The sequence below is a fragment of the Thermobia domestica genome, chromosome 13 (assembly GCF_964235325.1).
Source record: "Thermobia domestica chromosome 13, izTheDome1.hap1.1, whole genome shotgun sequence".
NCBI classification, from domain to species: domain Eukaryota; kingdom Metazoa; phylum Arthropoda; class Insecta; order Zygentoma; family Lepismatidae; genus Thermobia; species Thermobia domestica.
In genome coordinates, this window is record NC_137466.1 from 1,001,522 (window position 1) to 1,028,097 (window position 26,576).

Genomic DNA, 26,576 nt, shown 5'->3' on the forward strand with positions numbered 1-26,576 from the left:
CATAACCAATATTCAACCCTGTTTATATCATAGTGGTCTGATCTACTGTTACTATGAAGTAATGGGACGTTTGATGATTAACCGTAGGGATTTACTTTCTGATTTACCTGTATTACAATTAAATAAAGCGCACCTAAGAAATGAAGAAGAATTTTGAAACCAGAACGCTAAATGCTAACTTTTAGTTGTTCTCATTACGTTACAGGAAAGAAGTGAAGATTTGTTTTAGGGAGTCCACATCTATAAAATATTTAAAGTCCCGCCACGTCATTTTTCACAATAGTTCAGGAAATAAAATTATTAACTTACCTAATATTTAAGTGTTGCTGCACCATGTATTGCAGGGAATTTCCCAATTTCACCCGCTTGTCTGTTGAACTTCCTTCTGCCGTGTCTTCCTGCTGAATCTGTGATGCCGCTGTTTTCACTACTAGAATCATCACCATCATAATCGACACCAATGGATGTTATCAACAAGGATATTTTCGAAAAGTTTGTTGTTGGTTTTGTATTCTTTGTTTCAAACATCATTTTGTTATTTTTTTGTCTGTTTTCCAATTCATTTGTTGTCACACTAAAGACAAACATCTTCAGTCACACAGATACAGTATATTATAACGAACATTAATACAAAAAACTGAGGTTTAACTGTTCCAGTCTATTTCCAGGAAAGTTTATTTTGGTTGTAACATACTTCCGTTTTCATCTATAAAGCTTTGTCCTAGTCCGTGTAAAAGTAATATATGACTTTCTTCTCGACTTGCTGTATTCTTCCTCTCGACATATTCTGCAGTATTGTTTACGTAAGTTCTGGAATTTATTAAATTTTATATTTTTTTTCTTATGATGTTAGCTTTTTCTAACGTTTTAGCTTGTTTCTAATGTTCCTACTATTTTCATTTCTTCCTTCGTGTAATCCAGACTGCAGTAACATGTTTGGTTATATTCCATATTTAATTTTTGGTTTAAACGGATCATGACCTGTAACAACTCCCATTAATTCTTTGTTTAATTCCCTTTTATCCTTATTTTAATTCACCGAATATATTATTTCAATTTCTCTACTTTCGTTGAATTCTTTCAGCTTATTTTCCACTTTCGTTTGATGACTGCATCCAGCTTGAGTTTGTTAATCGGAATTTTTGCAATTATTTCTTTATGTTTTGTAAATTCTTTATTTTAGTCGAAGTTTTAATTACTTGTTCTAGTTCAAGTAATGACTGTGTGACTATTGTGTACATCGTGGTTCGGATCAATCTTTTAGCCTCATACCTTGCCTTTTTCTCCTTTTTATTTCCCAGCTATGTCACGACGACTCTGGTCAATGCCCATGCCTACAGCTTCGCCATGCGGGGGCTGGGAGCGCAGCAGGCGTAGATGCAGCCAACGTAAATGTTTGTTAAGCTACGAATATGATAAAATTAAACACTAACTTCACAACAAATGATGAACTTAGATGATAAATGTATAATGTTACTTAATAAACATAAACATTACATGCACTTTAATTTAAAATATAACTGTACTTTACGACCCTTTACTGAATATCGACGTTAAGGTGGCGTGGCATATAAATTAAACAACTCACGTAATTCTTCGGCTAGCCCATAAAGTAGTTCCACCAATGTCCTGGGTTCAATCGCAGGTGATGCTCCTGGAGTTAATGTCCTGAACTGCTTTCAAAATACAATTCTTATGTGTGTAGCAACAGACGAAATATCACTCCAGTAATCCACTCGTTGTAACGTTTGTAGTAATAACGAACTAACTGATTCGAATCTTCAAACTGGTAGTATTCCAAAATTACACTGTCAACATCAATTAATTAATAAGACATTTAAGTTAATTTCTCCTTGGGACGTATTGTACGTAGAGAAAAGTAATCAAAGATAGACACTTTATAGTTTTAGGCAGCAATGAGTGCTGCTCTTCTGAAAGGCGCGCAATTCGCAAACAAACGATGACACGAGGCTAGGCGTTCCGAGGGTGCAAAAGCACTGAAGCTTTGTTCGGTTAGCTATTGTGTATAAGAACTTCGGGCTGGAGCTTCACGTTGATGACGTATAATGTCAAGTCCAAGCTCTTTGGCTGAAAAGGTGCGGATGCTACGAATTATCCAACCAGCAATAGTCGATGACAAGACGGAGGTGTTATTGCAACTTTCCCGTTTTTCCAGACTCAAGAAAACGTTCACAAAGGGAGTCATTATCTCTCCATCGTATGTCCATATTTAGCCAGAAAATCCGACAGGCTCACCAACACAGGCGAAAATGCATACCAAAGTGATGAGAGAAGAGTTTCTAGAGTGTTTGGAATATTCGAGGCTTGGTTAATAAAGTTCAGAATAAGTCTATTTTTCCAATGTCTCCTTTAAATGCAAAAAATGAGCTTTAGGCCGGTGACAACTGAAGTTTCTGGAGGTTGGATTTCCAAGAAAAAGTAACTTTGTCCATCAGTATAATTACTTCAGTGTACGCCTCATAGCTGGAGATCCAACATCACGGTACAGACATGCCCTAAAACACGACATGCCTGGATATTGTCCATTTGAAGCAAAAAAGAATGACTTTTTCAATATCATTTAGAGAACCATTTGATAGATATTCCGTTAGTAGTTTATGTTAAATTAGTGACCATGGGTTAGTGGAAGTTAGGTGTCGCGATGTATTTTTACACTTTTCTTTCTTTCGACAGTGTAGATTATTCTTCTAACCGGGATGTGATTTTTAAGGTGTTATGACGTGTATAACACTCAGGATCGTTTACGAACTAATTGACCGGCTTTGACACAATTTTGCTCGAATTGTGCTTTTTTGTTCTGTAAATACAATGGACAGACCAATATTTGTAAGGTTGTCTCGCTCGCGTGATGGTTGTAGCGTTGGTATCTGGAATGAAGAGACGGTCGTGTCACGGCAGCGGCTACTTTTCCACTTGCAAAATATATTTCTATATGTTCATATATGTTATTATTTGCTTTCTTGCATTTTTTGTATATAGTATTAGATTATGCTACGATGGGTTAAAGTAGATTACGTAAAGTCACGTTTGTCGTTTCTTTCTTTCAAAATACATTCCTGTCTGTTTATATTTATTTATAATATGTTGCTTCTTTCATGTTTACTGGGCGTGGGTTAATATATTTGTCCTACATTTCTACATTCTCTTATTTTTCAACTCATTTCTACCAGCGTGGTACCAATTTCAAGATGTTATGTTCGTAGCAGTCCGCTTCAGTTCTGCATCCTTCGCAAAGTTTTGACCGGCCTGGAATGTCTTCCTGGGACCAAAGAGATGAAAGTCCGATTTGGCATGTCCGGACTGTATGAAACACCTCCCACCCAAATTTGTTGAGTTTATGACGGATAGGGGCATCAACGTGGGGACGGGCAATCATGAAAATGATTTATATGTACAGCATTAATGTTACAGCGTTTGTCACGAAGGGCACGACGCAATTTAACCAAAGTTTTCATGTAGGCTGGAGCATTTACAGTGGTCCCGTGTTGAGGAAAATCCACCAATAACACACCCAGCATATCCCAAACAGTTTCCCCGCAGATTGTTTCAGCTTAAATTGTTTTTATAGTGGGGAATCAACATGTTTCGACTCCGTAGAGGCCTGCTTGGTTTCAGGCGTGTCGTAATACTCTCATCACTCACCAGTAGTGACGATTCCTGACAGAAAGTCATGACATTCTGTGGCGTAAAGCGTTAGGTGTTCCAAGCTTGTCATCGTTCGCTGTCCTTTTTACCTGACTGTCAGGTTTTTAGTGACCCAGCAAGCACTAACTTTAAGGAATTGCAACGTTTCCTGAACAATTTCGTAAACCATATAATAGGAAATATTGAAATTCTGCGATAACTTTCGCAGGTACAAACGCCTGTCGTTCAAAATTGCTGCCCCAATGACGCGGATACTTACTTTTAGATTTAAGTTTACACTATATGTGTATTTGCTGCCTATTAGTTCCTGTTATGTGAGCTGGATTAAATTTAAATGAAATATATATATTTTTTGTGTTTGTGAAACCTAATATGAAATGCTGATTTTTGTATTTGTATGTCAAATTTTGGCGTTTTATCAAATATACCCAATTACAATGTTGATCATTTCATTATTTGAAAATTCCAGATAATATATAAGAAATGTGTCCAAAAGTATCGGTATCGGTAACGGCAGTGTCGGCCTCTTCAGTATCGGTATCGGATATTGGTGAAAAAGTGGTATCAGTACATGCATGCAACACATACAAATACACGGACGCGAGCGAGTAATATTATGGGAACAATCTTCCAATGTGTAGGAAATGTAGCAAAGAACTAGTAAAGTTGTTCAGAATGTTTCCAGGTATTTCTTGCTGGTGACACACTGGATAAAATCTTACAGAAGACGAACAAATTCATAGACAGTGCGTCCCAAACTATAGTATAAATAATAAGAATAAAATAAAAGATATATCATTATTAGAATTGAAAGATTGATTTGTCCTTTGCATATAGCTGGTGCTTACAAAGGAAACAAAGTAAATTTAAATGATTTGTGGGCGAGAAATTTTACAGGAAAGGATATATTTTGGGTTCCAATGACTGCAATGCTCCCGATTCTCACATACTTGTCTGTATTTTGACGACAAATCAACCACAGCCAAGGGATAAACTTGCACAAGTAAGAATCTTATAATGTTTTGTTGAGTAGTGTAAAGTACTTTACCCTCTCGGAGATAATGCACCAATAGACAAGAAACTCAGAGATTAATGTCCCTTTCGACAATATTTACCCAACAAAGCAGACAAATATTTGCATTAGGAATTTTTGCTCTTGTGTGATTGAAGAATCTTCCCTTCGCAAAACCTTGCAACATATGTTGATAAAGAACCTTATATACTGCGCATGACCAGCAATTCTCCGGAATCTGTACTAAAGCGAAGGGGTCACCAGCAACAGATTCTGGATGTATCGCCATGAGAATTAATGGTACACCAACATGCCACTGGTCAACAAACTATTGATAGATCATAACCTAACCTTAACTAATAGAATAACTAAAATCAAGAGAGAGATATCAGCTGCGCTAACTGGAAATACACACCAAAGAGTGAACAGTAGTTTCTTTCGTTTCGCCAAATATATGACGTTTGTTTCATACTATCCCCCAAAAATAATATTGGTCCTGTTTTCTACTATGCTCATAACAACAGGATTGACGAAACAATATGTGACCTTTGAAAATCACAAAAGATCACCACATATGTATGGTGCTGATACTCTGGATTAAATTTGTTGCACGTTCTATGTTTCTAGAAACTAGATATTGACATTTTACTGTATGTTACATTGTGCTCAACACCTGTGGCGTCAATTTTCGTTTAGGAAAATTGTTTAGTCAAATGTTAAATTTGGCAACATAGTGTTATAAATATAGCTCAGAAACTTCGCAGATTCGAAGTGTGAGAGAAAGTATTTAGTCTAAAGTTAAATTTGACAATGCATATGTTAAGAGTTACAAGTGATACACATGACTTGTGTCAAGACGATAGGAAGAAAATTAATGAAAGATGAAAAGTATTCACGCAAGTAGCACATAAAGGTAACAGGCTTTGATGTGAGGGATGTGGGAAGGGACTTATTGTAAAGACAGGTTCGAAAGATCCATTTTAAGATAAAGGAGCTGATAACTGGAAAGCAATATAAGAGTAAATCTCATATTTATACGTGTTCCTTAAAATTTTCTATGTATGCAGCAGTTTCTTCATGCTTTGGCTTTTTTTGTCAAAGGCTTTCCTCATAGAATCTGAGCATGCGAATTACTTTTGGGCAAGCTAATAGCAAACGTCCTAGCGTGTCTGGATTTTCAGTGGTGCCACTTGTACCTCCAATTACTTTGAGACAGCATTCAGCTGTTCGTGAACGTGGTCCAAAGCGATGGCCAAAAAGGTTTGTTGTGTCTTCCGTGACACAAGTTTTACTTCCCGAAATGGAACAGGATGTCTAGGTTTCTCTTCTCCAATAAAAGCATATCTCTGATGTGCATCCTGATTCATCTTGCAGAATTTACATGATCGAGGTTAAAAACATAAAATATGGTGCAATTCTTATTAAGGGCTGTATATAAAGCTTGAGGTCTGCTTCTCTGGAGAAACGTACTCAGATGTTAAAATGTCAAGTTCAAGTATGACTACTATGTACTAAAAGTTGTATATTTGTTACTCTCGGTACATTTGTACTCTTCGTTATTCGATTGTAGTAATTTTATTGTCATCTACGCCTACGTACTCGTGGAACATATTTTTCTGTACAGCATACAAGTTCGCGGCCGTGACTTCATGCAGGTGCGTGATTTTCACAAAAGCTCTGGGTTGCTAAAACATGGTCCCTCTACGGGTAGGGATAAGCTTTCTCCTCCTGATAAAATTTGTTGTTTTGAAGAGACAAAACGAATGCTGGAGCAGTTTGAAATGTTGCCGGAATTCGTGCTACTTTCCTGGTTTTGACATAAGGACGTGGCAATACAATTTGTCTTCCATCAACTGGTTGTTCGAAGTAGGAAGTTGCATGACGGAAATTGCAATTACATGGAAACAAGTCTCTGCATTGTTACAGCTTGTAGTATGATTCGTGTTATCAAGACGAACAGTACTGTACAATGACTGTCTTAGTTTAGGACAACCTACTTGTTCGTAGGAGTACGAAGAGCACAATTCATTTGTAATGTTAGTCGAGATACTTCGGAGATGCTTATACGATATGCGTAAGCCGAGGATGTAGAATATATCAACTAATTCTTTTTTTTTGTTTGTTTGTTTTTGCATTAATCTTGTAGAAAGGAGGGTGGCAACCGGAATATCTCTCCATTTTTCTGTCTCTTTCCTGTCTTCTTCGGTTGCACCCTTTTCACTTCATTGTAGGTGAGCAGTTGCGCAATAGTGAGTATAGCCTGATTTCTCTTTGACGAATCTCTCTTATTGACCGAAACTCTAGAACCTTCAATAATCATACTCACTGGTGCGTAGCAATTCAAGGCACGGTTTCTTTGTGATTGCTTTCAAATAATCATCTAGGTGGCAATTCATTTCATGATTAAATATTTCCTTGCGTACAGTCTCTGCTGTTCTCATCTCCTCCCCTTCCAAATCGAGGCTATTTGATTCTATCGCAACTCCAATATATTTCTTGAAAGCCAGGAGCCAATCCTGTCTTTTTTACCGAACCTTCAACTCAGGACACATATCTGAATTGCGGTATCTGAAGCGTTTCTAACTTACTGTTGCATCAATACCAAAGTCTCAAAGGCGCTTGTCATACAATTTGCAAATTTCTCACATTTTGTACTCTAGAGCAATCTCGGAGTTCACTTTTTGCTTTTCATAAACGATACTAAATCGGATAAACTTATGGCCTCCAATGTTCTGCCTTCACCGAATTATTTTTTCTACCACCCACTCTCTCTCAGCTTTCCTAACCCTCTTGTAGAGTCCTGCTAAACATATTCAGTGATACATAACATCTAAGGGAGCCATCTTCTGCACTGCAATTTTACGAATTGGGGCATTGTTGGGATCAGCTCCCATCTAGAAGGTCAAATAATGAGACAGGAAATAGCGGCGTGTCGTCTCTGATCGTATAGAACTGTTGCGCTAAACAGTATGGTTTCGAGCTATAAATAGAAAGAAAGTTTAGCCAATCTGATAAGCGTAAACCAGTTAAGGTTTGCTGTCTATTTGTCCTTTTGGGTCTTTTGCTTTAAGTTCGCTGTTTTTCTAGGTAAGGCTAATTTAACTTTCATTCTCAGACAATTCAAATCTAGTTTCGGTCGTAGAGAATGTTTTGCTTCCAATAGGGTACAGCGCGAAATAATTACTCTTTAGATACACTGCAGAAGGATACATTTTATTAGCGGTCCCTGTAAAGGAAGATCCTATTGCGTTTACGTCAGTGTCAACAAAACATTTTGGGGGGGATGAAACTGAACGGATGCTATAGTTTTAAAAGTGCTGATCACGAATGTGATCCTTATTTTTCAGTGTAGTAATTAGAAAGACATTCTTGGTAGAACGGGAGTTGTAAATGAAAAATTACGATAACTTATGATATCCACAAAACACATTTTTAGTAAAGAAAATCCAACATATATTCTCTCTCTATTACATTCTCGAGCGCTCTGATTACAAATAGCTTTATTTTTCAATAACCTCACCACAAAGTCGCTTTTGGGAGTCAAAGCTATAAATCGTCAATAATTAACAGGGATTTTGAGCTCCTCTGTCTACACATAACTTTTGGGGTAAACGAAAATAAGCTGATTTTATAAATTCAGAGGCATTCATTAAGAATATCACCTTTATTATTCAGTAGCATATTGGAAAACTGTTTTTGAGAATTCAAAGTGATAAATTTCTTTAATTTCCACTTTTCTAAATATCCCTGTTTACAGAACATTGTGAGGTGGATTGAACCAGACAAATGTTATAGTTTTGAAGGTACTGTTCACGAATCTGATCTTTATTCTTTTATTGACGTCACTAGAAAGTCATTTTTCAGAGAGGGAACTGAAAAGTGAGGATAAATTATAACGTCCAAAGAGCAATTTTCTGCCATCTGAAAACCAATTTATCTTACATTTTTGAGTACTCTGATTACAAATATCAACGTTGCATTTCTGTGGTGTCTTTCTGGAGGAGTCAAAGAAATTTACTATGACTAACTTTGTTTTAGTGCTCTCTGTCTACTAAAAATTTAGATAGATTGATATAATGCTGATCTTATAGATGTAAATGCAGTGATTACAAATCTATCGTTTGTAATTCAGTGGCGTGGTTAGAAATTCACTTTTTGAGCTGGTAAAATGATTAATTATGGTAATTTTTACTGTTTTAGAGCATCCCTGTGTACAAACCATTTGGTTGGAGGACGAAACCGAGCTGGTCCTATAGTTCAGAGCCGATGATCAGGAATCTGAATTATATTTGACATTAGCTTTTCTAGAGAGTAATTATGGGGGAGTTATACCAAAACTGAAACTGAACTGTTCTTATAGATTCAAAAGGGCTAAATGATAATCTGAAATTTACTTTTCAGTAGCCTTATTATGAAGTCATTTTTCGTCTAACGCACTCTGATCCACGATCCACCATTATCCCAGTGGTGACCACCCCCCCTCATGTCCATGACGCACCCCCCTCAATTATCTATCCGTAGGTGTTCTTCCATGAAAAAAAATATTTTCGATTAATTTTTGGACCTCCTCAAACATATTTATATAGATTTTTAACCCCCCCCAAATATTTCAATGACGCAGTTTGCGTCATAGCCCCCCCTTGTGGGCACCCCTGATTATCCACTCTGACACACCAGGCCCTACTATAAACGATTGGCCAAAGAAAAGAGTGGTACTTTTTCACATCAGATATATTTGAGTTGAATTATACGTCGTGAAAGTAAGTTTTAACACAAATTATACACGATAACTATAGTGCGCTGCTGTACGTGGAAAGATTTCAACTCAGAAGCCATATTACCTAGAGAAGTGAAATTAGGACAAAGATAATCCAGTGAACTACGGCAATTTGAATACATTTTAAATTGCTCCGTTTCTGAGATGCTTTCGTTGTTTTCCATACAAAATACATGAATTTTTATCGTTTAACCAAATAAGCTGAGTTCAACTGAGATTAAGGTAAATAAATACTTTTCTGGAATTCTCGATACTTCTAATTGCTATCTTATAAAACGAATATTCCCCTATATCTCGAGTATTTCTTGGAATGTTTTAACTAAACTAAAATAAAGTACGGCTCATATTTAACTTGTAATAACAATTTTTCATGTTTCTCGAGGAGGGAGCTACTCAGCGGCTCCATCTTTCAAAGTAGATAGTTCACTATATATCGGCTATTCCTTAGAGTATTTTAGTGCAATGAAGCAGTAGTAGTATAAGAAATAATAATAATATTAATAATAGTAATAGCAAATTTGTCTTTTTTCCGTTGTACCGGCATTGTCTCCGAAAGAACACAGGGTTGCTTATGTCCAAGTTAGTCCGCGATTTCTCCCTCAAGAAACATTGACAGGATATTTGCCATTATATTCTTTCTACCTCTATATTCGTTTAAAATATAAAAGGCGCAGTGGGCAATCAATGCATTCTCACATGTTAATAAGAGTGATCGAGCTTATCGGCTAGTACGCCTTACTGTATAAAGCCTTCTACTAATTTGTTCTGCCTGTGCAAATGATGTAAGCGCAATGTAACACGTGGACATCCCTATTTGTTTACTCTCCTTTCATAATAAAAATAATTTTAAGTGGATCGCTTTGTTTTCGAGATAATTAGTTTTCAAAGTTACACTAGCTGATTCCACTTTGTTGTCCAAAGTTTTACGTCATTGGAACTGTTACTAATAATATTAGCCTACTTGAAAACTTTGAATTTAACGCTGTCATTTTCGACATTTTACTTGTGTTTGTACCAACTTGTGGATGTCAAACGAACTTGAATTTAAAGGCATTGAGAATTAAATATTCATCTCAGTGATCTTGGAAACTATGGTTTTGACAGTAATATCAGTCTTTTTCGATCAGGTTTGTTCGTTACTATTTTTTTACTCTTATTTCCAATGCTGAGACGACGTAAATCACAGCATTAGAAATGTCAGTGTTTTATGATCATCTTTATTCGTTACTATTCTTTTACGCTTGTTTGCAATGCTGAGACGACGTAAATCACAGCATTAGAATTGTCAGTGTTTTATGATCATCTTTATTCGTTACTATTCTTTTACGCTTGTTTGCAATGCTGAGACGACGTAAATCACAGAATCTGAAATGCCACTATTTATCTTCGAGACCTTTAAGCTATGATTTGGCGGTAATATTCGTAGTTTTGAATGTTAGATGCCATCCACTTCCATCGCCGCCTCTTAACCCCTAAGCCCACGAGGCTAACTTTGGATTTAGATGGCATCGGAAATATCACTATTGATCTCAGCGCTCCCGTTAACTATAAATTCGACAACAATATCGCGTCTAGATTATTTTAGATTTTGCTCCCCCGAAACTAGTGGTAAGGATGCACACCAAAATAGTTTTTTTTTCATGTTGTAATTTATATGCGTACTAAATTTGGTTGAAATTGCTCATAGAGTTCAAAAGTTATGCTGGAACATGCGCATGTTTTGTATGGATAGATAAAATGAAATTCAAAAATTAAATGCTTTTTTACGTAAACTCTGAGTATAAACTCTTTATCGTGTAATATAGGATTAACTAAGGACTATAAATATTTACGGAGTTATCATTCTTGTTATTCTTGTCGTGTTCAAAGTAATACAAATTTATATATAATTTTTAATCTGAGGCTCTGAGGTTGATCCTCCGAGAGATATTATAGGTCTCGGCAGTATTTTGATGCTTTACAAACCATTTGCTCATTCAATATTTGTTTGAAGGGCCTACTTCCACTACGGGCCAAAATAAAGGCGAAAGACGGGTAGTCAGATGTAACTTATTCTATAAGTAATTATAAAATTTGAGTGTATGATTTAAATAAAAACACCCTAACGTCGTATATATTACCCATAACATCTGTTCTCTCTCTCTCTCTTTCTATCTATCTCTCTCTCTCTCCCTCTCTCTCTGTCGCAATGAACGACAAATTTTCCTGCTATCCTTCTTTTTCCTGTTCTGTGGAGTTGTCCTAAAAACATTCCTTTTAGTTCTCATAAATTTCCAACAGAAGAAAGTGGTGGAAAACACTACCTAACAATAGGCGTATAAATACGATATTGTCAAGAGATCATAATAGTTTATTTTCATTAATTTAAAATATATTTCATTTTTATTTTCTGTTGTAGTAATCTCAAAATTATTTGTTTTGGTTCTGGTATGTGTAATGTCAGAAAACAGTCTGCAAATGTGACTGGTGTAAATTGTTTGAAATGATGTTATGTGAATATGGGCATTTTGTAATTTTTTGTGCTGTTATGTATTTAGCGTTGTAACACGAACACATTGCAATGGACAGTTTTATTGAAGTTACATAGAATGCAGAGTACTGACATGACGCTCCATTTTAAGAAGAATTGGTTAACGAAGATTTCTTCACAGAAATTTCATAAGCAGGTGTTCTAATGATTTTGACCCGAATTTTGGAAGCCACTTGATTGATTGCATAAATATTGAGTCTGTTTGGTCAGGAAATGAGATAGCAGGAAGAATAGAGCAAATAGGATCCAGTAGTTAATTCATGAAACTTAGAAAACAAATTGAAAGTAGTGTCTTCGACAAGTAATAGTTATCAACATCTGAGCCTACAGTCTTGAATACGTTATAATCATCGTTATGTGATTCAAGTATATATGAAGTTATTACAAATAGACTGGTGTTAATAGTGAATATTCCAAAGATTGCGGCATTTTGCATAGTGGAACTTTTGAGATTTGGTGTTCATCACTGAACATTTGAATAATATGATTTAAAATGTGTTTTTGGCATGAAATGCCATGATTTGTTTTGGATTACCTCAAAGATGAAATTGATGTCCCCTAGTGAGCCTCAAAACTGCCCGTCTCCCAATGACAAAGTTAACTCTTCTCTCTGATTCTCGACAGCATTGTGTTTCAAGTTCATAGATATTTTGAACATCGCTTAAAGATTATGCTAGAGGTCTTACTCGACCCCCCCCCCCCAATGTTGAAGGCAGATTTGCGCCGCTGTTGGTCATATTCATCAGTGTTGCAAGTATGAACCCGTTCACCTTTTTCGTCTTTTACATTGAGAACTATTCATACACTTGGAGTCGCTCGAAAACACACACTATATACCTTAAATATGATACAAAATACATGCCATCTATTGTTATGGAAATTTCTGTTATTTGCGTCTACGGTTCTATTTTGCCGACTCAAAACAGTGGTGGAGAATCCTTAAAAGTACCTCATAAGCATCTCATAGGTGAAACCTTTAAAACATTAGTAAGATAGGTAATTCAGGAGGTACCTTCATCTAATGCCAACGATCTGGGTTGACTCTAAGTGCTCTATCAGATATAATGCTACATTCCAGACACAATTTTAAAGGAGTACCAACCCAAGTTGACATAGCGGGGATGCTGCGAGGCTTACGCGTTTCTTACGATCCCAAAATCTACAAATATTTTACAAGTATCGTATGACATGTTTGAAATGCTAAATATGGCTTACGCCTATAATACAGTTTCATTAAAAAAATCAAAACTATCAAAAATTTGTAGATTTTATTCAATTGTCAAGTAATTCCCACTCGCCCTCCCTCCCTGATTAGTTGAGTACTAAAATTTGATACAATTAAGATATAAAGTTATATGTAACGGTAAATTAGTGTTAATTAAATTTTGGGTTAAGTATTTAAGGTTTTATGTATTCAATGTTATGACAGAGAAGATTGTATTAACTCGCGCACAGAAAAGATGAGAGGGAATTGATATAGGAATAGATAACATTTTTAAAATTGCCACTTCTCCTAGAGTAGGGAAACATAAGTAGCAAGAGAGGTTGAATAGTCAAATGGAAGAAATTAGTAAATGTTTAGAACAGAATACCGGTATAGAGGGATTATAAAAAACACAGTTTAAATTAGATAGTTCTGAAGAAGTCCCACCGGTAATGGTAGATTTTCCTAAAGGTAATAATAATCAGTTAGGTAATACAAACAAAACAAAAGGCGTAAACATGACGGAATCTGAAAGGAAAGTTGCTGTAAGGCTGTTTGCAGATATTGGTACGCCTCCGTGTTTTGAGATAAAACATAATAATTACATTGTTTCATTTTTTGATGAGTTTAATGATGCATGCGAAATTTCAGGCTACGATCAGGGAAAACGAATAGCATTATTAACATCAGTGTTCAAAGGCAGAAGTAGACGATGGGTTAAATTGTTATTAAAAGGAAAAATTTAGAGAACGTTAGTCATAATGATTTACAGAAGGAATTAATTGACTAATTCTCACGTTCCAATTTTAATTTAGATTCAAAAGATAAAGTTATTGACATATTACAGAAAGACAACGAACCGATAACTATCTTTGCATATGATGTTTTAACCCTAGCTGAACGGTTAGATGACAAGATGTCAGATAAGAAGAAAATAGATTTAATTGCATCAGGCTTGTTACCAGAGAAAAAGTATAGACAAATACCTATGCGAGGTTAGATGAATTTCTAGAACATTTGCAGAAGATAGAGGAAAAACTGTTCATAATTAAAGGAAGACAGAAAAGAGAAGGATGCGAAAAGAAAGTTATAGTTAGAGATTTAATAAAGAAACTGACGGATCAAGACTGTGAAGATAATGAATTAGAATTAGAGAAATTGTAAGAAAGATAGTAAGTACAAAGAAGAGAAAGAAATTAAAGAAGAACCCGTAAGCATGTTCCAGACATCTAAATTAGAAAAGAAGTTGGATGATTTGCGAGTTTCGTTTGCTAGTAAAGATTAAAGTCAAATAAAGCTAATGAGGAGTCACAACAACATCAGAATGGAAATCGTATTAATGATAGACAGAAACAATTTCGAGGAAAGAATTATAGGAATCAAGGTAATAGACGGAACTATAATTATAATAATTACAAAGAAAAGTATGGAAATAGAGGTAATTTTGGAAGAAGAGGGAATTACAATCGAAGCAAGGGTTCAGGTCGTGGTAGATTTCAGAAAAGTTTTAGAAGGAATTGGCGGGATAACAATTCTGTTATTACATTCCAAATGGTAGGTAATTGTTTGGTAATTGTTTTAGCACTGCATTAACAAATGAAAATAAAGCAACACTAATTAAACAATTCATTAAGAGCAACTACATCATTTATACCGTTTATCTACTATTTGCCTACCATCTACGAGGCTCGGGTGAAAAGGTTATGCAATCAGAACAGAAGAACATAGGAATATTTCCAGTACACTTAAAGTTTCTACAATAACACGTCCATTCCATTGAAATCCTAGCAAAATTTCGTATGTGTTTCAATTATCCTTAAAGTTTATATTGTAACAGTCACATCTTACTGAACTCAAGGGAAATCTAGGATAATTTCATTACTTTTAAGGGATCCAATACCTGTGGTCAACGTTATTGAGACGCTGTACTCCTTTACGTTCGATTTTTGAGAGGTTAAGTCAGACACAACTTCTTCCTTATTGGTGATTATGCGCGACCGCGTCGAATCAGGTGGCGGAGGGCTCGAAACGAATATGTATTCACTAATGAACAGGTATTCTATTTCCCCCCATAAGAATCACGTTCAGCCCGTTTAGGGTGGATGTTTGACAGCACATTTAGATGCTCTAAGAACCTATCAGCAGTTGTTAAAAACGCTGATGGAATATTGTAACTGAGTACTACAATAATCCATTACCAAATTTGTGAACAGCATGGAATCGCATTGCAGAGCATGTTTCCGCAAAACTTCTGTAAGGGGTATTGGACTTATTCAGCAGTGTGAGGAGGGACGATGATCGCAGTACTTTCAGTGTGTTATTGCTTCTGTGTAAAAGTCATTTTTGTTTTTGTAATCACATCACTTTCTGTTATTTCCTGTATTATAACATAACATTATTTGTTGTGTATGGTTTGAGTTTCAATAATCAATGTCAGTTGCTAGTGGCACAGCATGCGAAACTTACTTTCGCCCTTAAGTTTTGCACACTGCTTTATTAGCTTGTGATCCATCCTGAAGTTCTTTATATTTTTGTCTCCCGGACGGAGAGAGAGTAAACATATAGAATGTTCCGTATGCCACATTCGTTAATAACATTTTGTTTAAATAAAAATTCAAACGAATGACTTACCAATTGTGTTGATGATTTTACTAGTTGCTTTCTGTGAAATACTGCGTTCCAATCAGTCAATGAGCAACGCGACTTATCGTGTTAGAAAACAAGTACATCGCCAGAAATGGAGGAGCCGATAAGAAAGATGTTCTGGAAAAGAATCATAATTAATAGTTCATTAATTTATCATATCGCTTAAAGCATAAAAGGAAACTATTATACAGTTTAGTACAACTAGTGGCTACCCTACAAATTATATGCTCGCCTAGAGTTGCCTACACGCTAGCATAATATATTGAGGTTAGAGAAGAGGCAGTACAGTTAGTGACAAGTATTAGCATGACTTCGACTATTAGGCTGTCTTGAATGATAAGCCAGACTTGAACCATTGCCTTAACTTGTAGTCTTAGCCTGCCCTGGACTATTTGCTTGTCTGTGAACTATTAGTGTAACTTTGGACTATTAGTTTGACTGCGAACTACTAATCTGATTTGGACTTAAATTGACTGTAGACTATTAGCCTGACTGGATATTAGCTTAACTTGGTCTGTTAGTCTGAATTGGTCTATTAGCCTCATTCGGACTATTATAATGACTATGAACTCTTAGAAGCTTGGCTAACAGACTGATGCGTCTTACTTTTATAATGAAGATAACAAGTACACCGAAAAATATATATGTAATACTACTAATAATAATAGTTAGGTCCATTTTAAGAGAATGGAAAACATGATGGCTACCGTAGAGCTATTATACTAATATACTTTTATATTATTAGAATCACGCTAAACGACAACTCTTGTTGTAGGAATGCGAATTTTTGAATTCCGCTTCTTGTGGTAAACAGCTAGAGCTAAGTTATCTCGAACGAGTTTGCTAATGAATACAATCCGTTAACATGTTGAGCGGTAACGGTGACTTTAAAAGTGGGTAGCCTATAACATTTCTTAGAGTGTATGCAACTTGTAGTAGCAAAGAAATGTTGGTTACGCATAACAAAAGGATATGTTTTTCTTTCTTCAATTATCTTGACCGGAATCGTTAATCAAGACAATCCGTTACCATAATCACGAGTAACGATGACTTTAATGATGGCTATCCATATTGAATTTTGTATTATTGAAACAAAGATCGTAGAATATCTGCATCTTGCAACTAGATTGCAGCAAACATCCTGCAGCTGTTGACATATACAAGACGAAATTGAAATTTTTCGATATAGAAATAAATATTTCGTGTGATCCTGTTTAGTCATCTGACAGGATTTATTTTTAGTTTTAAAGAAACCAAATCAAATCCCAGGGCTCCACATGGCAGCTCAAATTTGACGTCGTCTTAATATTACAATTAAGTATTTTATGATTTTTTTTACAAACATGCAACAAAGAAGGAACTTAAAACTAAATTCAGAACTTTACTGTAGTTTAGTTAATTGTCGTTTTCTATACGTTAAAGAAAATGTTGAGGAGAACTTAGGATTGAACCTCGTTTTATTAGTTGCGGCTTTCTCACGTTTATGGAAATAACCTTAAAATTGATTTGGTGCACCGGATTTTTTTTCTGCAGCGATGATTACTGATGATAGGAATGATCGTTCATTTTCCAAGTTGAATACCTAGATAACTAGAAATGAATTAGAAAAATACGTGGCACAATCCAAACTGAACATCTTAAGTTTAATGAGCATTCAACATGAACTTTTAGAAAAACGTTAACTTACATGTCTTAAAACATGATTTTTACACATAATAATGTAGAATAATCGAAGGAAAAAGTAAGGAGCCTTCCAGAAATATCTATAGGAATCCTCCATTCTCCCCCGCAAAAAATACAAGGGGAGAAAGATAGGCACGAAGTACTGTGTGGCGCATGTGTTCCTCTACCTTTTCAGAGCCACTTTTAACCCTGAGGATGATCATTTTATAAAATTAGATTTAATATGGAGGTAACTTGTTGCTGGAAATGAATGACATATTATATTATTATTCTTATTATATGAACCTGTGGTCTTTACACAGCGCAGTGTTCACACATGAACATGAATATCCTGGTCTTCCTCACAACATATGTACAGCTTGTCTCATAAAGCTTGGCCGCCCTCTTTATAGCTATTTTGAGGAAAAATTTCTAACTCCAACTTCGTGTATCTTCGGAAATGGGTAAACGAGTTTCGAACATCCAAGCCAAACTTTGCAATCGGGAAAAATTTTGCAGATGTGTTTTGCTTCGTTTAAATATAATGAGACTTGTTACCAAGTGTACAGAAAAGCAACATTGATTGAAATACTTAATGATACAATATTTGGAAAGCTTGTATTAATGTCAGAACATGCTTATTTGTTATTTAGCTATCCATTCGTGTTAAAACATAGAACATAATACTCGCCTGAGTACTAAAATTAAAGTAGAACAAAAACAGCATTTGCAGTATATAAGAATTTCATTGTCTTGAGAGCTTGTTATAAACCGCTTAAACCATGTTACGAAGAGTTCTTGTGCCAGCTCTGTGGTAAGCCGTTAGATTTCAAATCGCAAAGTTGTGAGTGAAATTCCCATGTGGTCAATGCTTTTCTTATGAAATTCTATAAAATGCATACAATGCAATGCATGACAATTATATAAAATAATTACATTAAAATACATCAGTTATATATATAACATATAATTGTTGCAGAATATAGTAATTATTATGTTTAAAATATAACATCTGAGATAGGTGTTCATAGGACGTTGGTGTTCTATATGTGAAAGTTAAATACAAATTAAGAAAATATCTTTTTTGGAAGGTAAAGGGAATATACCGGTATAAACAGAAATTATACAAACTCGCATCGGTTCCAGACAAAGCTCACGAACCCTAAAACCATGTAAACAGGAAATCCACGAACGCCAAATCATGTCTAAGAGACTTATTTATAGTTTAGAAAGAATACGGAATAGAATTTATTTCCAAAGGGTTTGAGTTCAATATTCTGCAATGCTTTTGTGTATGGGAGTGGTCTCTTTCTCTCCCCCTTATATATATATATATATACAGGGTGCGGCACGTAAAACCGGCCCGTCGTAATATTCTGGTATATTGTGTTTTCGCCAACACTTAAATAATCTACCTTCCTACCAAGAGATGGCGTGTCGAGGTCGGGTCGACCTACGTGACCTGCAGCAGTCACGTGCAGCCGCAGCCAGTGAAACCTGTCGAAACCAGTTGAGAAAAAGGCCTCGTTGTGTTAAGCCGGGTGAGTGTCAGTGTGTGATAATGCGGTATTCGATACCCGTGCGTGTTGCCATTGTTGAAGGGTTCATTTTTACTGGATCTTTTGTAAAACAAAGAATTTTCGGGAGAAATTTCCAGGACGTTCTGTGCCAGCAAAAAGCACCATTCAGGAATTGATTGAAAAATGGCGGCGTACAGGATCGGTTCAAAATGCTCCCAGGAACAGACGACCATCTGTCTGCACACCTGAATTAAAGATGCAGGTGGAGGAGATAATGACAAGAAGTCCTCGAAAGTCAACCAGGAGATTGAGTCAACAGGTTCATGCGAGTGAGAGAAGTTGCAGACGTGTTTTAAGGGGACTGAAATTAAAACCGTACCGGATAAGTGTTGTGCAAGAACTGAAGGAGCCTGACCTGCAGAAGAGGGTGCATTTCTGTTCATGGCTGTTGAGCAATGTTGCCAGTGGTTTCTTGGATCCACTAATGCTCATCATGAGTGACGAGGCTTGGTTCCACCTGTCTGGGTACGTAAATTCCCAAAACAACCGGTATTGGTCGACAGAAAATCCACACGCAATCCACCAGGTACCCCTGCATGATGAGAAGATTGGTGTTTGGTGTGCCATTTCCGCCACACGCGTTATTGGGCCCATATTCTTTGAGACGACAGTGAACAGTGACGTGTATATGGGAATCCTGGAGGAGTTTTATACACACTTGACCGAAGAGGAGCGTCAGTTATGTTACTTTCAGCAGGACGGTGCAACATGCCACACATCAGCTGCATCATTGTCCCTTGTGCATGAGATGTTTACACCAGAGAGGAGAATCAGCAAAGGCTTGTGGCCTCCTCGGTCACCAGACTTGTCCACGTGTGGCTTTTACTTACGGGGACTGTTAAATGGAAAAGTACTAAACAACTGGAATAGAGACCGCAAAATATAACAGCAGGTGAAAACACTTCGTCGGGTAAGGTAAATTTTTCTGATGATGTGAATACCGCTATAGGAGTTCCACCAGCAGAAAAACGTGCTAAATGTGACGCTAATAGTATCGTTTTCACAGAGTCGGGAAACGAGAGTAGTGCAAATGCCGGTGGTTGTGTTGAATTATCTCGTTTTAATAACTGGAAGGGCAGAACGTGGTTGGTAATAAACAAAATGAAATTAATTATTTCTTCCGTGTGCAGTGAAATTCGATCTCTTAACGTAGATAGTATGGAACGAGTACGTATTGACAATGCGTTTATAGACGGTGTATCTGCAAGTAATCCCAAGAGACTTGGATCTTGGAAGATGCAAGTCCCACAAGTGGATGGAAATAATGGATAATCGGAGAAACAGCACATTGAGGAACCCATAAAAAAAAAGCACGAGTGTATGGCACCTTCAAAGTGAAGAAAAAATTAGAACAGCAGCAGCACTCATGAGTATTTCATACATGATTGCTAAAGAAAATCTCTCTTTCTTCACACATTCTTCTTTCGTTGGACCTCAGAGAATAAATGGGGTTTCCGTTGGAAATATGTTATACTCCGATCATGCGTGCAAAAGCATGATAATGTTTATTGCTGAGTAGATGAAAACAAGTTGCTAAGTTTATTGTGGAGGAGAAAAATTTAGTATTTTAATTGATGAGAGAACGACAACATCTAATAAATCTTGTATGATAATTTATTTTCGTGTAGTTTTTGAAGGTGTTGCGTGTAGCTGTCTTTTTAAAATTGTCGAACTTGACAACACTAAAGCAGAAGCTATATTAGGAAGCTTGTTAGAGATTTTACCTAACCATTGCATAACGGAAAACGTTCTGAAGAATCATCTTGTTGGCTTAGCAACAGATGGCGCGACAGTGATGCAGGATTGTTACAGTGGAATTCCAACAAGATTACGTGAACTGTTGAACAACGACTAAATTGTAGTTCACTGTATGCATAATAAACTTGAGCTTACAGTTCAAGGTGGGATTAACTCTGTGTATCATATGCAAACATTTATGGATGTTTCATATTCAGTGTTTTCTCATAGCCCAAGAAACCAGAGACTACTTAAATAATTATCAGATGAACTGTCAACAAATATTCAGAAATTAGGTCGTGTGTTTGGAGTACGTTCAATTACATCTTCATTCAATTCTATGAGAAAGTTACATTGCATTGTGCACTCTTTTGATTAAATGTAGTAGAGATACATCCCATCCGGTGCGTGAGAGAGAGTAATTTGTGGGTTCATAAGTTAACCAGCTGGTTATTTGTAAGGGAAGTTATATTAATCTATGATGTTCTTGAAGTTTTGAATGGTCTTTCGCTCTATTTGCAGAACAAAAATGCATCTGCAGTTGAAGACAAACGAGAGATCGATTTGGTATATGAATCAATTTGGGCGTTAATGAATATTGATCCCCGAGATCAAGAAATGTTCTTAATGAATTAGAGCAAAGAAATACATTCAAAGGAGTGTCCATCTCTAAGCCTACTGCTAGTGATAAAACAAAATTTTACACTTTCCGATTGAAATTTGTTCAATCTCTTTAGACAACATAAACTTCCGTTTTCCAAATAAAGAATTTTTCGTTGATGCTTCAATGCTAAATCCAGCTTCTTAACCTGTTGATCCAAATGAACTAGTGTTCTTCGGAGATGATGCAATCCGTCAATTATCCCAATTGTTGAAACAGTCAATGAATGGTGTTTGCTTCGTAGTAAAAGAATTTCGTTTGTACAACAACAATACTCATATACGTCTCCAGCTGCTAAGGAATTTAAAAAGCTGTAGAAGTAATACAGATAGTGTGGGTTTAGTGCTATGAATCAAACATTGAATAATCTGAGGAATAGTAGGCAGATTGTAACATTTAGCAAGCTCCTTTTTGTTTCTATAAATGGTCCACCTTTGCGTTTCTTTAATGCCGAAAAATATGCAGCAATGTGGATAAAATTGAAGTGTCACAGTACTACAAACAGTCATACTGAGAAAACAAAAAATGTCGAAGAATGTTCACATACATCTCGCCTTTTCAACTAAAACGTAATATTTTTCTTTAAAGAAAGTTTGTTTGTTTGTTTATGTACGTACTTTTTATATTACTCTATCTTTATTACGTTTTCTGTTATTGTTTTATTACTTTTGATAATTGGATGTTTTGGTTAGCTAAATTTTGAATTTGAACATAAAATATTACTCTGATTAGAGGAGTTTCCAGGAAATATTTTTGGGCATCTCATAACCTTGAAGCCCCACTGCCCCTAATTTATATGCAAATGCACTACACATTGTGATCTACCTACCCCCCCCCCCACTGGTAAATAAAGAAATCGAACCCTGGTATGTTCCATCATAATTCTAGCGTGCCTGGAGTAATTTTAAACCAACCTTTTATATCCTACTTCCAGTCTAAAAAAAAAAAAATACTGTATATATATATATATATTAAAGTAAAAGCGATCGATATTAGTGTCGAATTCAAAGTTCTAATTGTTGCAGATAATAATTACAACTCCGATGGCGTTAATGTCCAAATTGAACTCCCATCGTAAACCTTCTTTGCACATAAAACCTCAATAGGGTTTTTGCGTAGAATTTGTCTCATCAGTTTAACCCATATGAAAGGGAAAAAGACTTGATCTTTGGATCGCTTTTTTTTTTCAATATGCCCAAAATTTTTGCCAATGGGCATGAATTATGTCCTGGAATGGAGAAGTATAAATAAAAAATTTAAAGCGGACGTACAATATAGCAGCCCTCAAGATGCAGCCGAAACGCAGATGCAGTTCAGAAGCCCCTGATGTCGAAATAGATATGGAACAAGATTATTTCGCTTGATCTACATCTGTAGCTGATGCGGAAAGTGTACCCTCATTATCACTGTCGCTGCCAAATGTAGCTCCTAACTCTTTCACATAAGTGAAGTTACAAGAAGCGGTATATTAGGAGCCATTATCTTCAGATAAACATTGGCTTGTGATATTGTTACTCGTATCTTCGTCGGCGTCAGCCATCTTTTCACTCTGTAGTACGCCATCTGGCAGAAAAGCAGCAGCGCCGGTCGTAGAGCAGACGCGGAACGAATTTGACTTAACAACATCTGCTCCCAAATATGGACTTAACAACTTCTCTTCTGAAAGTCACACTTCCTTCCCAAGGGCAGGTATGTTATTTGAACGATTTAACGCCATCTGATTCGTTTTATATTTAACAATGATTCAGACCTGTATTGTAGGATATTTATCGTGTACTTAACAACATTTACTCTAAAACTTAACAACTTCTGATTCTGAGTGCGTCAATTATATGATCTGTCAAATTATTTTAAAAATCTTACAGTTTGTACTAGATTTCTGAGTCTCACAATTTTTAAGTCTTTACGTAATTTTCTTCCTTGCAATTAGCAGGAACATGTATGAGGCGTGTTTTGCAAGTAAACTGCTTACATTCAGCACATCGGATGGTGGTTTTGTGTCCTTGTTTTGTTTACATATACATACGGTTGACATGTTCTAGGGGATCGCCACTGGGAACCCAATTGACTCTTTCATCAGTTTTTAATTCCCCTTCGAACAGATGTATTCTGCAGTCTTCTATGCCTGGCCTCGTGTTCTTTCGTTAATGTAAAAAGTAAGAATAATCTTGATACCCTTGGTCTGAATAGCAGAGTAGATACAACTTCGTAGATTATGCATGAGTATACTCAACAATTGTTCAAATTTTCGTAGAAAATTTAAGGGAGCCAGCCATTTTCTTATCTTTCTGCTACATGAGTACTGAACAGGCATTTGCTTGAATATATCAACTCCTCATGTGGTGCATTTGTAGAAATGTACAATTTCTTACAAAAATAGTATCTTCCTGGAAGGCACACTCTTGATCCATGTTCGATACAACAAGTATAATCGTATTTTTGTTTCACACATAAGAGACAATTATCAGTTGTTTCTCATATAAAAACAACGAGGTTTGTGACGATGGGGCAGCTCTTTAGTTTCATCTTGTACGTTTTTCCCATATGTTTGCAAAACTGCTCACGCTAATATTTAGCGGCTGTCACAAGAGAAAATACTGGTAAACACCAAGAGTTACTAGGAATAATGGGAACTTAAGTGTAGGGGTTCAATAAAGGCTCTAGTTAATATTGATTGAATTTTATTTACATGATTGATTAAGCAATATACATCTCATTACTTTCTAAGTTATTTAGTATTCACTATAGTTATTTTACTATCAACGTTTCTGTGAGGATAGACTGCGTAATGCAATTATACGACTGTCATTTTTAATCGTGAGAGCTTTATTATAGGGAGATAAAACATAATTGTATCTAATATGACATCCCCCTATACAAGAGAATAAGAATCTTTTTTACGTACCTTGCTGAGTTCTCGTAAAGCTGAGTGAGTCGTTACTCCGGTGGTCGTCGCACTCACTGTGGAACACCTCATGGCTGACTCTCGAATCATTGAGGGCTGGGGATCCTCAGACTTTTAAAGATATCGGGTCACACCCAAATCTCGTGGTGATCAGACCATAAATTGCGTCAGATTCCTAAATATAGAAACCTATTGCCCTTTTGGCTTCTCATTGGTTCTCACCAACTCCCGCACCCAGGGTAGGATACAGATGAAACATGTGCACGTGTACAATATTCGATGCATGATGCAGTCTCACGCGTCCAAGCATCCTTAAGTACTGACTAAATTTCCTATGTTACTGCGTTGTTGCGGTCATAGTTCAATATCAAGTATCTTGTTTGGGTATTATCAATTATCTTCACTGATTAAGCTTCCTATAATATTGCGTCGCAGTGATAAAATCTATTGTCTTCATCGTTTGCATATTTCCCTTCTCTTGTTGCTAACTCTGAGCAAACCAAAGCAACAAAAATGTCTGAATAAACCCATTAATTCAACTTTCCTCAATTTAGGGCAAGAGATAACTATATTTTAATTTTATCGCCACACATATGTACCTTGGTATGTATTTCAATTAAATGTGGTAACTGATATAAAAATGTAGATACAATTTGAGACAATAAAGGAAAGGACATCTCTTCTAAGGATAATAGAAATAATACTAAAACCTCTCAGTAGTTCACATTCCCTTTTAATTACTAGATCTCATGTAATAGAACCCTAGTATCAAACGTCAGTTTATCAAGGTATGATCAATTTCAAACGCCTCACATGTATCCTCATCCGCAATAAATTGTTCGCATATACTGTAACTTCCACATTTTCATTAATAACTCAGTTCTCTTAATATATTATCGTTTCTTTGTGCTTTCCTTAACAAAGCAGTGTAGTAATGAATAATTATTTATGATTTTTGTGAAAAAATAAAGCAAAATAAGAAAATTATAAGCAAAAAACTGTGATTGTTATGAAACTTTAGTCTGTCAGATAATTACGCGAAGAATATCCCGAAGGAAATTCACTCCATACAGTGCACAGGTATTAGGAGCACTCACAAATACGTAAAATTGAAGGAACAGAAAATAATGTATTTTTGAGATGAACATACAATTCACACTTCACATGAAGTTCCAATATGGGAAATCAAGCAATATCTTCAGTTGAAATTACTGAAAAAAACAGAAAATGGCTATTTAAAACTCCAACTGTAAACCTGCGCTTGCAGCGATTCTATTTCTAATATCAGAACGCGTTATTTCGTAACATGCCTGCGTGGCCAAGCGGGTTTAGCAATGCTGTTGAAATTCTAGAAACGAAGGGTGGCAGTTCGAGCCTGAGTGCGGAACGTTTTTTTTTCAATATAGTGAAATATTTTTTAAAATATAAATGTCTAGTTTGAAGTGCTTAAAAACACAAGACCAGATGAACAATCACTTTTCAAAGCTCAGTCACATTTATTCACTATGTTCATCGATTAGGCTATATACGAAGACACTAAAATGTGGAACGTTAACGATCCTTATTAACGTTAATACCACATCCGTTATAATGAGAACAGATTTGTGATCTGAATACCAACCTTAAACCATACGTCCAAAATGAAAATTATTCATGTTCTTGATACCTATTGCAACACTCAGTTGTAATATAGAGAGTGAGAGTGCGAAAGAGAGAGATAAAATACTGTATACAGGGTGTGGAAAAATTCCCGGAACGGTCCAATATCGCGCGAAGTATAAATATCACCAAAACAAAAATAACACGTGTTAAATAGTTTTAAAGAAGCTATCCAATGATAGAAAACGCAATCACCTATCCCTACCTCCTTGGGGACTACGGGGGATAACTTTAAAATTTTAAATGGGAACCCCTATTTCTTATTTCATATTTGGATTCTCCAGAAAAAGTGATAGTGATTTGATCAAAAATTGAAAACAGTGTGTGCGAAGATGAAGTTACATGGAATACAATATCGATAATTGTTTTGCAATGTAGCTTTATGAAGTAGTTCTTAGTAGTAGGGTTATTTACGACAAAAATAAGCCATTTTTGTCACCATTTGTATTTTCTTGCAAATTAATAAATATGGACAAATGCATTATTTTATGGAAGTTAAAATGTATGAATTCGTTATGTGGGTAAAAAAATCACATA

General features: G+C 35.9%; 1 protein-coding gene across 3 annotated transcripts in view; it reads left to right on the top strand.

Annotated features, from left to right (window-relative positions):
• LOC145667988 (uncharacterized) overlaps nucleotides 1-26,576 on the top strand; it is a 57,621-nt gene that overhangs the window by 13,048 nt on the left and 17,997 nt on the right. The window contains exon 3 of one of the 3 annotated variants that reach the window (XM_081735431.1): nucleotides 1,302-1,690. The exons of the other annotated variants lie outside the window; for them this stretch is intronic. Within the exon in view, the coding sequence (XP_081591557.1) occupies nucleotides 1,302-1,377 (76 nt within the window). The 3' untranslated portion in view covers nucleotides 1,378-1,690. Of the gene's footprint in view, nucleotides 1-1,301; nucleotides 1,691-26,576 lie in introns of those variants that run through there. 3 annotated transcript variants of the gene reach the window in all.